Source organism: Salvelinus alpinus, chromosome 10 (genome assembly GCF_045679555.1).
Source record: "Salvelinus alpinus chromosome 10, SLU_Salpinus.1, whole genome shotgun sequence".
Classification (NCBI taxonomy): Eukaryota; Metazoa; Chordata; class Actinopteri; order Salmoniformes; family Salmonidae; genus Salvelinus; species Salvelinus alpinus.
Window position 1 is genome coordinate 63,590,798 of NC_092095.1, and position 12,846 is coordinate 63,603,643.

The following is a 12,846-nucleotide window of genomic DNA, read 5'->3' on the forward strand; positions in this document are numbered from 1 at the left end:
ACCTAACCATAACGTTTACCTACAGTAACCATTTTAAATATCAACGTCAATGGACGTCCCAAGGATTCCAGATAGCACCGACCAAACCAATGGGCAGGGATAGGGCGCGCATAGCCAATGGCGTGAGGGATTGGCGTTTCCTTTAACAGCTCGTCAGAAGCGTCTTCGAATAGACCAATCAAATTTGGAGGCACGTCCAAACTAATTTGGATAGACATATCAGAGTGGAATTTATGGCCTATTTAGCTACTGCCTCCAAAATAAATTTAATTCATGAATGATTATGTAAGACTTCTGAAAAAGGTATTATTTATTTGCATTCAAATGTCCTTATGATAAAAAATGAACACCAATTCAATTGAGAGATTATTCATCACACTAAAGATTATAATTACATAAAAAAATGAGCTGTCGTGAGATTACGCTTTCATAGTACTTGATTTTACCACTAGATGGTGCAGTAGTATTGCTGTACTGTTAGATTGGCGGCGTTCAAAAATGATCTTCCACAAGTCAAGAGCCTGATGTAACAGTGCACATTGCCTCCTGACAAACAAAATGATTTAAAATACTATAGAAAGTGCCAACATGAATTAATAAATATTAGTGCTAAAATCCTACATTGAGTTAAACACAATATACTGTACATGCTGACATCTGTGTTGATCAAATGTTGATCTGGAACTGTATAGAAAACATTCCTTGTAAATTCATTTCAGGCCCTACAAAGTACATGAAACAGTTGTAGAATTGTAGCACATGTTTCATTTGTGTAACTTAATATCTAAAAAGACAATTACATTGCACAAAAACACCCACACATGATGCAATCAAGTTAACAACAGGCTCCTAGGCCCACCTGTGTGGTTACATATGATACATGTAGATCTCACAGATTTGTTTTGGAGCTGCCACCAGAATGACTCTTCTTTCCTAGTGTAACTGTCTAGGTCACATATAGGGGCCTAGAACTTCTGTTAGTTATGCTAAGGTGAGTCTTTCCCTGCGCTCATATCTCCCCAACGTTACACACCCAACCTCACCTGTCGCTCTGCTCTTCTAACTACAGAACCATCAAACTGCAATGCTCCACTGTTCTACTAACTACAGAACCATCTAACTGCAATGCTCCACTGTTCTACTAACTACAGAACCATCTAACTGCAATGCTCTACTGTTCTACTAACTACAGAACCATCAAACTGCAATGCTCCACTGTTCTACTAACTACAGAACCATCTAACTGCAATGCTCCACTGTTCTACTAACTACAGAACCATCTAACTGCAATGCGCCAGTGCTCTACAATCTCTCTGTACAGATGTAGGATCTTTATTTGAGACAGTTTGCTACAGCAGGAAAATAATCATAAGAGCAACAGGAAATGTAAATTATTATGTGGATTATAATTCATGGACATTTTTGTAGGGTTTGATACAGTACAATTTTTGTAAGGGAAAATCAAGTCTGAAATTTCAAAGTGGAAATTACAAACTTCAGAAGCCTTTTTAAACCTCAGATACACTACAAGCTTGTATTTCCTGCAACAACAGGATGATCAAATTAAAATCCTACATCTGTATGCTTCTCTGAGTCAGTCATCCAGCCAGCCAGTCAGTCACTCAGTCTTCATCACTATCCCCATAGTCGTCCCTGGTGCTGGTCTGAGAGCAGACGTGTACACAGACCCCACAGCAGAGTAGCAGGAGCAGCACGGTGTGGCTGAGCGTCAACACAAACACAGCAAATAGGTACAGAGACTTCCTGCAGTAGTCCTGTGGCTGGTGGAAGGGTATGATGAAGTTAGGCTGGAACACAGAGAACACCCAGTAGTTCCCCAGGAGGAACCAGACGAACAGGAACAGGCTGAGGATGATGTGCACGTAGTACTTGTTTGCATTCTGTCTCCATGGATACTCGTCGGCATCGTCGTCGCCGATGACGACCGACTTGGAGATGAGCGACCTCATGCGGGTGGTGTCGTACAGGAGCAGCGTGACCTGGAAGGTTCAGGGTCAGAGGTCGTGGGTCAGATTGGGGTGAACACTAGAGCGACAGTGCCTGCCTTCCTTACATATTGTTTTGCACTGTCTAGAATTTTTACAGCCTGGAAGTGTTTGGAACCTGTTCTACTATCCTGTTGCCACATTACAACCTGTGATCTGGATGCATCCATTACCTTTACACTGCCAATAACTCCACCCACCAGCAGGTAGAGAGGAATCATTGGCTGAACAGGGCAGTCGTCTATAGACTTCACACCTGCAGGGTATAAACATCATCAATAGTTCATTAGTTTACCAACAAAACTCAATAGAACCAAAACAGTACCAAAACCAATACGTGCATCTCCCCAGACCCCCCCTGTCTCAGTCTCCTGTATCTATGCTGTAATAGTCTGTGTGTCGGGGGGCTAGTGTCAGTCTGTCCTATCTGGTGTAATTTCCTGTCTTATCTGGTCCCCTGTGATCTTAGGTGTGCTCCCTCTAATTCTCCCATCGCTCTCTCCCCTCCTGGAGGTTCTGAGCCCTAGGGCCATGCCTCAGAAATACCTGGCCTGACAACTACTGGCTGTCAGGCCCCAGTCCACCTGGTCATGCTGCTGAGTTCCTGCTTGTTCCGGACCTGCTGCTGAGCCCCTCTCCCTCTCTCTACCGCACATGCTGTCTCGACCTCTGAATGCTCGGCTATGAAAAGCCAAATTACATTTACTCCTGAGGTGCTGACTTTTTGCACCCTCTATAACCACTGTGATTATTATTTGACCTGGCTGGTCATCTATGAACGTTTGAACATCTTGAAGAACGATCTGGCCTTAATGGCCATGTTCTCTTATAATCTCCAACTAGTACAGCCAGAAGAGGACTGGCCACACCTCAGAGCCTGGTTCCTCTCTAGGTTTCTTCCTAGGTTCCCAGCCTTTCTAGGCAGTTTTTCCTAGCCCTCAAAGTTCCATAATGGGGTGAAAATGGCAGTCATATTGGTCAGGGAGAAATCCAACCCAGTCTAATGGGAATGAATGGCAGTAGAGACATAATCCTGACTTTACTGATGGAGGAGAATAAAAGTGAAATAGACATGTGATATATCAGAAATTGTGTAATATAATTAATTAATTATTGTCATCCTCAAATATTGTCATATGTATATTATAATAGGCCTGTGCTAAGGATTCTAAGCTGCAGGAAGGTCTCCTACAACTTTGGGCCGATTTTTTTAAATTTTAGGCTCAACCAAAGCTTGTCATATTACCACATCTGTTTATCCAATTTATGTTCCACTGTGTTTTGTATTTTCCCGGTTTTTGTGTTTGGAATGGCACAGTTACTATTGCATCATCCTGACAATGCTACTATGACCTCCCTTAAGACAGGACTTTTGAAAATTCTAATTGTCATTAATAATTATTGCATCATCGTTTATACCATGATGACGTAACTCCCGCCCCCTCCAGCCCTATAAAAGGGACCCCCGGTACATCTCAAAGTCATTCATAGTCTTATCTATCAATCACTATGCCCAGAAGACGCAGAGCCAGCCGCAGTGTCCGCAGGCGCCGTCGCCCCAGGGTGTCCCGGCGTCGCAGGAGAGGAGGCCGCAGGAGGCGTTAGACAGGCCGGGTAACCTACCTGAACTAACCGCTCCCTCCCGGTTCTCCCTCCAGACTCGACCCCTGGTAGTGCAGAGTTGTTAAAAGTCTGCTTAAATAAAAGATGGGCTTTTAACTAAAACTGTTACGACTTTGTCTTTTTATTATTAGATGGTTTAGAGTTTGTTTTAGTCAGTATATAATTAAATAAGTAGATTAGGATAACAAAACATTGAGACATTGTAACTGTCCCTGACAATTAAATGTAGACCTTTCAATGTAGGCTATTTATTTAAAACGTTGACACATTGGATCCCTTACGGAAGGTAAATTCATAACTTCATTCAATGCAATTAATTCCCCCTTCCCACAAATAAAAAATGTGGGTGGTTATTTTAGATGGTTATTATATTTTATTATTTTCCCGGTTTTTGAAATGGCACCGTTACTACGAGAGATGATGCAGTCAGTCATCAAGCATCGATCTGTAGAATGACTAGTAGGCCTTAATCATAATGCTCATTGACTGGACATTCCAAATTACCATGGCAATTATGCATCACAATCACAATCCACATAGGTCTAAGTATTAACTGCGCTGCTGGTTTATAGTCTAGGGCGGGCCCATGCGTAAAATATTCAACATACTATCTTATCACCCGCTGCCCCGTTATACCCAACTCATAAACTAATAACCTTCAACTCCTTTCAAATAATGTTGTCAAATAAAGCAAGGTATATAATGCGTCATATAGCCCAAGCACTAGGCCTAAAACATAGGAAACAAACGTGAGCTGGTAGATAAAGTGGAGAGGAGGAAAGTAGGTGTAACAGTTTAGATTCCGTCCCTCTCCTCGCCCCTACCTGGGCTCGAACCAGGGACCCTCTGCACACATCGACAACAGCCACCCTCAAAGCATCGTTACCCATCGCTCCACAAAAGCCGCGGCCCAAGGCCTCAGATCGAGTGATGTCACTGATTGAAACGCTATTAGCGCGCACCACCGCTAACTAGCTAGCCATTTCACATGGGTTACATTGGCATACTTCTTCCATGCTTGGATGTGGTTGCATCTGAGAGAGCTACAAACACTTTCTATTTTGGGGGCAGCTAAAACCATAATTTGGTCGAACAGTTACATCCTGATTCCTGGATGACAGTGTTTGCCCTGCCCCTGTATCTCCCTGGGGGTTCGGAGTAGCCTAGCTGGAGAGGGTAGAAAGAGAAAAAAATCTATAATTAGGCTACTCAACATTTCAAAATGTTGAGAGTCTTTAGGTGCCTTTTGGCAAACTCCAAGTAGGCTGTCATGTGCATTTTATTGAGGAGTGGCTTCCGTCTGTCCACTCTACCATAAAGGCCTGATTGGTGGAATGCTTTGACATGCATTTTCAACTGTGGGACCTTATATAGATAGACAAGTGTGTGCCTTTTCCAAATCATGTCCAATCAATTGAATTTGCCACAGGTGGACTCCAATCAAGTTGTAGAAACATCTCAAGGACGATCAATGGAAACAGGATGCATCTGAGCTTAATTTCGAGTCTCATAGCAAAGGGTCTGAATACTTATGTAAATAAAGTATTTTTGTTTTTTATGTTGAATAAATTAGCAAAAATGTCTAAAAACCTATTTTAGCTTTGTCATGTGTAGATTGCTGAGTTTTTTATTTTATTAAACATTTTTAGAGTAAGGCTTGTAACGTAACAAAATGTGGGGAAAGTCAAGGGGTCTGAATACGAAGGCACTGTATATATAACGTGTGTTCATGGTAGGCCAACAATACATTTTAAAGAGAAAGCAAGTGACATGATCCCATGGAAATAGGCCTATGGGAGTTTTTTAAATGCTCTGGAGTTGAGAATATTGGTATATCCAGAGACCAAAATGTTAAACAGATAAACACATTTTTGATTTGTAGGAGGGGGGAATTGCATTAAATCAAATTAATAATTTAAATGATATCCATAAGTCCATAATGATATCCACAGTCCATAAGGACGGGTGCTGTTAGTAATTATAACTTCAATTTATACTGGTTTTATACCAATTTTCTGTATAAGTAGCCTCTAAATTATATGTAAACAATCCATAAATGTCAACATTTTTGGTTTTCTCAGAAAGCTGTTAGTGCTATTATATGATACAATATCAGAACTTGTTGAATTTACAACTTGTCTAAGTCCTACACTACAGTATCATCAACTGATTTCAGCCAGACGGCTGTGGATTGACTGCATTGTTTGAATGGAATGTTGGCATATTGGCATTTAATTTGAAACATTCATGGAATCATTCTTCTGAAACTGGCTGGCTATCTAGCTAACAAACAGTGGAGACAAATTCTTCAATTTTTTTTAGCACATTATCTTATCACCATGGCTGACCAACTCCCTGACCAGAATGGCTGACCTTTATCCCATCAATCATAACAAGGTTCCTGTCCATTCTAGTACTGTCATTTATAATTACATGGTCTTACCTACAAACGCCATGGTGAGAGGAACGGCAAGAAAGAACAGAAGTCCCACCACAAAGTAGGCTAGAGAAAAAGAAACCGTTATAAATCTGTCCAGAAAAATACATGCAAAGCATTAACCAGCTCCACTCAAACAAGTACGGAGCTTTTCTTTCTGTTGTTGTTGTGTTTTTCCATTTGAATATGTGACCTCCTCTGTCTGCACTTTGACTGCTGCAAAATGACTTGCCTCTTGATGACATGAACATTTTCTAACTCTGAATCTAACCTCTTATTAAACTACCATTAGAACTATTCAGTGTTGTAGTAGGTCTACTCCAGATGAGTCCGGTCTCGAGACCACATATTGAGTGTCTCGGTCTTGTCTCGGTCTCGGATACATTTTTACTCGGTCTTGACTCGGATTCAGAAACCAGTGGTGTAAAAAACAAACATCAAAACTCATAATTATTGTCCCCCTTCAGTCAACGCATAAAACCACTTCGCTGGGCCAGATATCCACACTCCTTCATGACACATTTATATTTTATAGCATATTAAAACCTGGGTTCCTACTTAAACCGTAGTATTGGCCTACTGTCCTTTACTTTGTTGAAACATATCCTCAAACCTTGTTGGGCTCCTTGGAATTTTCTTTCTCAGCTAGTAGGGGAGACTAGGGTAAATAGTTTGAGTGTCATGTTGTACGCGTAGAGGAGACCGAGGGAAATCGTAATGTATTTGGTCTTTTTATGTATTACTTACAGACTAGTTTGGGTTATTTGTAGAGTGGCTCTCTATTTACCCTAAGCATGCATTCTTTTTACCATTCTGAATGGCTAAAGAATCCATATGAAATAATAACACAGAAATACTGGACATCTTGAGCTCTTATTATAATGACGATTGCAAAATTGCAGTCATGGTACTGAATTGCACTCTCATTGTTCTGGTCTTGGCTTGTACTCGTCCCTTCGCCCCCGTCCCAGTCTCGGTCTTGACTCAGTCTTGATTTGCTCCGGTCTTGGTCTTGACTCGGTCTGGCTTTAGGTGATCTCGAACACAACACTCTCCCCTTTGCCCCTCCTCTAGTCCATCCTAGAGAGACAGCCTCTGGTACTTAGCAGCTCTTAACAGATTTAGCCTCTGGTACTTAGCAGCTCTTAACAGATTTAGTCTCTGGTACTTAGCAGCTCTTAACAGATTTAGCCTCTGGCACTTAGCAGCTCTTAACAGATTTAGCCTCTGGTACCTAGCAGGATTTAACAGATTTAGCCTTTGGTACTTAGCAGGACTTAACAGATTTAGCCTCTGGTACTAGAGTCTATTGATTAGAGGGAAAGTACCCATATCTGAAGTGCTAATAAATTGATCCCCAACTCTATTTTAATATATAATATTAATATTTGCCATTTAGCGACTGACAGTCATGCGCGCATACATTCTTTACATATGGGTGGTCGCTGGAATCACTATCATGGCGTTGCGAGTGCAGCTACAGAGGATCCACATTTTATCCATGATATCCCACAGTGCAATTCAGTTCCTTCATGTTAATGAATGTTTTTGAATACATTGTGTGTGTTTGTGTGTGTGACTCACTCACCATTACTGGCCATCTTAGACAGACAGTGATGACATGCCTTCGCCACACCAGTCATGATGAATTCTGCACAGGTCACTGTAAGGAATTTTATAATAGCTGTATATTATAGGAAGATGCTTGGGTGTGGAAAAGACATACTATGCATGAACTGTTACTTAGGAACACCTGTAATTACAAAAGTACAACACTTGATGTTTTGCTTTAGCTTGAGATTAATCAATCAATTTCAATCAATTTTATTTTATATAGCCCTTCGTACATCAGCTAATATCTCGAAGTGCTGTACAGACACCCAGCCTAAAACCCCAAACAGCTAGTAATGCAGGTGTAGAAGCACGGTGGCTAGGAAAAACTCCCTAGAAAGGCCAAAACCTAGGAAGAAACCTAGAGAGGAACCAGGCTATGAGGGGTGGCCAGTCCTCTTCTGGCTGTGCCGGGTGGAGATTATAACAGAACTATGCCAAGATGTTCAAAAATGTTCATAAGTGACAAGCATGGTCAAATAATAATCATGAATAATTTTCAGTTGGCTTTTCATAGCCGATCATCAAGAGTTGAAAAACAACAGGTCTGGGACAGGTGGCGGTTCCATAACCGCAGGCAGAACAGCTGAAACTGGAATAGCAGCAAGGCCAGGCGGACTGGGGACAGCAAGGAGTCACCACGGGCGGCAGTCCCGACGCATGGTCCTAGGGCCCAGGTCCTCCGAGAGAAAGAAAGAGAGAAGGAGAAAATTAGAGAGAGCCAAGATTTTCAAAATTTCCATAAATGACAAGCATGGTCAAATAATAATCAGGAATAAATCTCAGTTGGCTTTTCATAGCCGATCATTAAGAGTTGAAAACAGCAGGTCTGGGACAGGTAGGGGTTCCATGACCGCAGGCAGAACAGTTGAAACTGGAATAGCAGCAAGGCCAGGCGGACTGGGGACAGCAAGGAGTCACCACGGCCGGTAGTCCCGACGTATGGTCCTAGGGCTCAGGTCCTCCGAGAGAAAGAAAGAGAGAAGGAGAAAATTAGAGAGAGCCAAGATTTTCAAAATGTTCATAAATGACAAGCATGGTCAAATAATAATCAGGAATAAATCTCAGTTGGCTTTTCATAGCCGATCATTAAGAGTTGAAAACAGCAGGTCTGGGACAGGTAGGGGTTCCGTAACCACAGGCAGAACAGTTGAAACTGGAATAGCAGCAAGGCCAGGCGGACTGGGGACAGCAAGGTGTCATCATGCCCGGTAGTCCTGACGTATGGTCCTAGGGCTCAGGTTCTCAGAGAGAAAGAGAGAACGAGAGAATTAGAGAGAGCATACTTAAATTCACACAGGACACTGGATAAGACAGGAGAAGTACTCCAGGTAACCAACTGACCCTAGCCCCCCGACACAAACTACTGCAGCATAAATACTGGAGGCTGAGACAAGAGCGGTCAGGAGACACTGTGGCCCCATCCGAAGAAACCCCCGGACAGGGCCAAATAGGAAGGATATAACCCCACCCACTTTGCCAAAGCACAGCCCCCGCACCACTAGAGGGAAATCCTCAACCACCAACTTACAATCCTGAGACAAGGCCGAGTATAGCCCACAAAGGTCTCCACCACAGCACAAACCAAGGGGGGGCGCCAACCCAGACAGGAAGATCACGTCAGTAACTCAACCCACTCAAGTGACGCACCCCTCCTAGGGACGGCATGAAAGAGCACCAGCAAGCCAGTGACTCAGCCCCTGTAACAGGGTTAGAGGCAGAGAATCCCAGTGGAGAGAGGGGAACCGGCCTGGCAGAGACAGCAAGGGCGGTTCGTTGCTCCAGAGCCTTTCCGTTCACCTTCACACTCCTGGGCCAGGCTACACTCAATCATATGACCTACTGAAGAGATAAGTCTTCAGTAAAGACTTAAAGGTTGAGACCGAGTCTGCGTCTCTCACATGGGTAGGCAGACTGTTCCATAAAAATGGAGATCTATAGGAGAAAGCCCTGCCTCCCGCTGTTTGCTTAGAAATTCTAGGGACAATTAGGAGGCCTGCGTCTTGTGACCGTAGCGTACGTATTGGTATGTACGGCAGGACCAACTCGGAAAGATAGGTAGGAGCAAGCCCATGTAACGCTTTATAGGTTAACAGTAAAACCTTGAAATCAGCCCTTGCCTTAACAGGAAGCCAGTGTAGGGAAGCTAGCACTGGAGTAATATGATCAAATTTCTTGGTTCTAGTCAGGATTCTAGCAGCCGTATTTAGCACTAACTGAAGTTTATTTAGTGCTTTATCCGGGTAGCCGGAAAGTAGAGCATTGCAGTAGTCTAACCTAGAAGTAACAAATGCATGGATTAATTTTTCTGCATCATTTTTGGACAGAAAATTTCTGATTTTTGCAATGTTACGTAGATGGAAAAAAGCTGTCCTTGAAACAGTCTTGATATGTTCGTCAAAAGAGAGATCAGGGTCAAGAGTAACGCCGAGGTCCTTCACAGTTTTATTTGAGACGACTTTACAACCATCAAGATGAATTGTCAGATTTAACAGAAGATCTCTTTGTTTCTTGGGACCTAGAACAAGCATCTCTGTTTTGTCCGAGTTTAAAAGTAGAAAGTTTTCAGCCATCCACTTCCTTATGTCTGAAACACAGGCTTCTAGCGAGGGCAATTTTGGGGCTTCACCATGTTTCATTGAAATGTACAGCTGTGTGTCATCCGCATAGCAGTGAAAGTTAACATTATGTTTTCGAATAACATCCCCAAGAGGTAAAATATATAGTGAAAACAATAGTGGTCCTAAAACGGAACCTTGAGGAACACCGAAATGTACAGTTGATTTGTCAGAGGACAGACCATTCACAGAGACAAACTGATATCTTTCCGACAGGTAAGATCTAAACCAGGCCAGAACTTGTCCGTGTAGACCAATTTGGGTTTCCAGTCTCTCCAAAAGAATGTGGTGATCGATGGTGTCAAAGGCAGCACTAAGGTCTAGTAGCACGAGGACAGATGCAGAGCCTCGGTCTGACGCCATTAAAAGGTCATTTACCACCTTCACAAGTGCAGTCTCAGTGCTATGATGGGGTCTAAAACCAGACTGAAGCATTTCGTATACATTATTTGTCTTCAGAAAGGCAGTGAGTTGCTGCGCAACAGCTTTTTCTAAAATCTTTGAGAGGAATGGAAGATTCGATATAGGCCGATAGTTTTTTATATTTTCCGGGTCAAGGTTTGGCTTTTTCAAGAGAGGCTTTATCACTGCCACTTTTAGTGAGTTTGGTACACATCCGGTGGATAGAGAGCTGTTTATTATGTTCAACATAGGAGGGCCAAGCACAGGAAGCAGCTCCTTCAGCAGTTTAGTAGGAATAGGATCCAGTATGCAGCTTGAAGGTTTAGAGGCCATGATTATTTTCATCATTGTGTCAAGAGATATAGTACTAAAACACTTAAGTGTCTCTCCCGATCCCAGGCCCTCGCAGAGCTGTGCAGATCCAGGACAGCTAAGCCCTGGAGGAATACGCAGATTCAAAGAGGAGTCCGTAATTTGCTTTCTAATGGTCATGATCTTTTCCTCAAAGAAGTTCATGAATTTATTACTGCTGAAGTGAAAGCCATCCTCTCTTGGGGAATGCTGATTTTTAGTTAGTTTCGCAACAGTATCAAAAAGAAATTTTGGATTGTTCTTATTTTCCTCGATTAAGTTGGAAAAGTAGGATGAGCGAGCAGCAGTGAGGGCTCTTCGGTACTGCACGGTACTGTCTTTCCAAGCTAGTCGGAAGACTTCCAGTTTGGTGTGGCGCCATTTCCGTTCCAATTTCCTGGAAGCTTGCTTCAAAGCTCGGGTATTTTCTGTATACCAGGGAGCTAGTTTCTTATGACAAATGTTTTTCGTTTTTAGGGGTGCAAATTAAGGATCAGTGTCGACACATTACAAGCATTAAGAGGTAAATTGTACAAGCCTGTAAGTTGAACTATACTGTTGGTAACAGATAAAGGGAACCAAGCCAGTTTCTGTTGATGCTATGTTCCAGTCTTACTTCTGCTAGCACATGATAGCAATAAGAGGAAGAAGGATTGGGAAACAAACTGCCAATAACACGATAACCTGAACTCCGCCCAGCGGAGTGAAAATGATGAGCTTATATGGTATTAAAGTTAAGGGACATCACCCTGGGCGGGGTGAACTATAGTAGGGGATAAAAAGGAAAAACACCATCTTTAGAACTGAGTGTCTTGCTTGCAAATTGCTGTAAGTGTGTACTCCGGGTTGCAATCCTTATTTAACAAAACCTCTGATCAAAGAAGTTTTCCTGTGGTCTCTTGTGTGCATAGGGCAGAATTCCCTTACAGTCACCTACAACCTAATATCCCCTTGAACATTATTTTGCATCCACACTGACCAGAAAACAGAGGGAGACCGTACTGGAAAACTGGTAACCATGCACATCCAATTGAAATAAGCGCAAAGGCTATATCGAATGACTTGGATGGTCAATTATGTCAAGACAAAAAGGTTAGCCTACTGTTTAGATAGAATTTAAAATGTTCTCCGCAAATACTTGTTAATAATATAAAAACCACCAATTCACAATTACTTACCTTCTAGCCTTCCTGAAATAGTCTGCGACAACGTGTGTAAAGTTCTGTTTTTGAATCAGTGCACAACAAAACAAGTGGAACTCGGAGACGGTTTCAGTTGAGCATCTTCTGTGAAACTGTATTCTTGAGCCCCTCTGCTTTATCAGGGAGAGCCTCGTCCTCCCGCGTCCCCGCAGAGTACTTTATTAAAACAACTGCCTGGGCGAGTGCAATGTTTTCATGAATAGGAGGAATATTGTCCAAATACGTTTCTCTGAATGTTGCGCCTAAAATACAGTTTTTTCATCTCGCAGGCTACATACAGCTGCCCACCCACCACCCACAGCTGCCCACCCACCACCCACAGCTGCCCACCCACCAGTTAAACCAGTTAGGTAACATCATTTAGAAATAGACATACAAGTTTAATAGCAGAAGAAGTCTTCTCAGTTTACTGAATGAAAGATGAGCGCATTTTGTGGACCTCATTATCAAGCAACGTAGACAGTGATTGGTAACCCCACTCCCTTACCCTGAACTTCGTAAAGGTGAGGGGAAAAATCACATCTTATAAGGAATCCAAATTCATTGCAGTTCTCTCATGTGGGTCAAATGACAGACAGTTGAGGAAGTCAATGCAG

The 12,846-nt window shown here is 42.6% G+C and overlaps 1 protein-coding gene across 4 annotated transcripts; it reads right to left on the bottom strand.

Moving 5' to 3' along the window:
- Nucleotides 1-292: 292 nt before the first annotated feature.
- LOC139532579 (transmembrane protein 272-like) lies at nt 293-12,535 on the bottom strand. Of its 4 annotated transcripts, XM_071330375.1 has the most exons (5): nt 12,227-12,535; nt 7,655-7,729; nt 6,073-6,132; nt 2,180-2,262; nt 293-2,000 (listed from the first exon to the last, which is right to left on the bottom strand). In XM_071330375.1, exons 2-5 carry the CDS (start codon nt 7,707-7,709, stop codon nt 1,623-1,625), a joined length of 576 nt encoding a protein of 191 aa, XP_071186476.1. In that variant the 5' UTR covers nt 7,710-7,729; nt 12,227-12,535; the 3' UTR covers nt 293-1,622. The 4 variants fall into 4 exon arrangements, with proteins under 4 accessions (XP_071186476.1, XP_071186477.1, XP_071186478.1 ...); XM_071330376.1 differs by lacking the exon at nt 6,073-6,132 and having other exon boundaries at nt 12,227-12,531; XM_071330377.1 differs by lacking the exons at nt 2,180-2,262; nt 6,073-6,132 and having other exon boundaries at nt 12,227-12,533.
- Between the last annotated feature and the right edge of the window lie 311 nt (nt 12,536-12,846).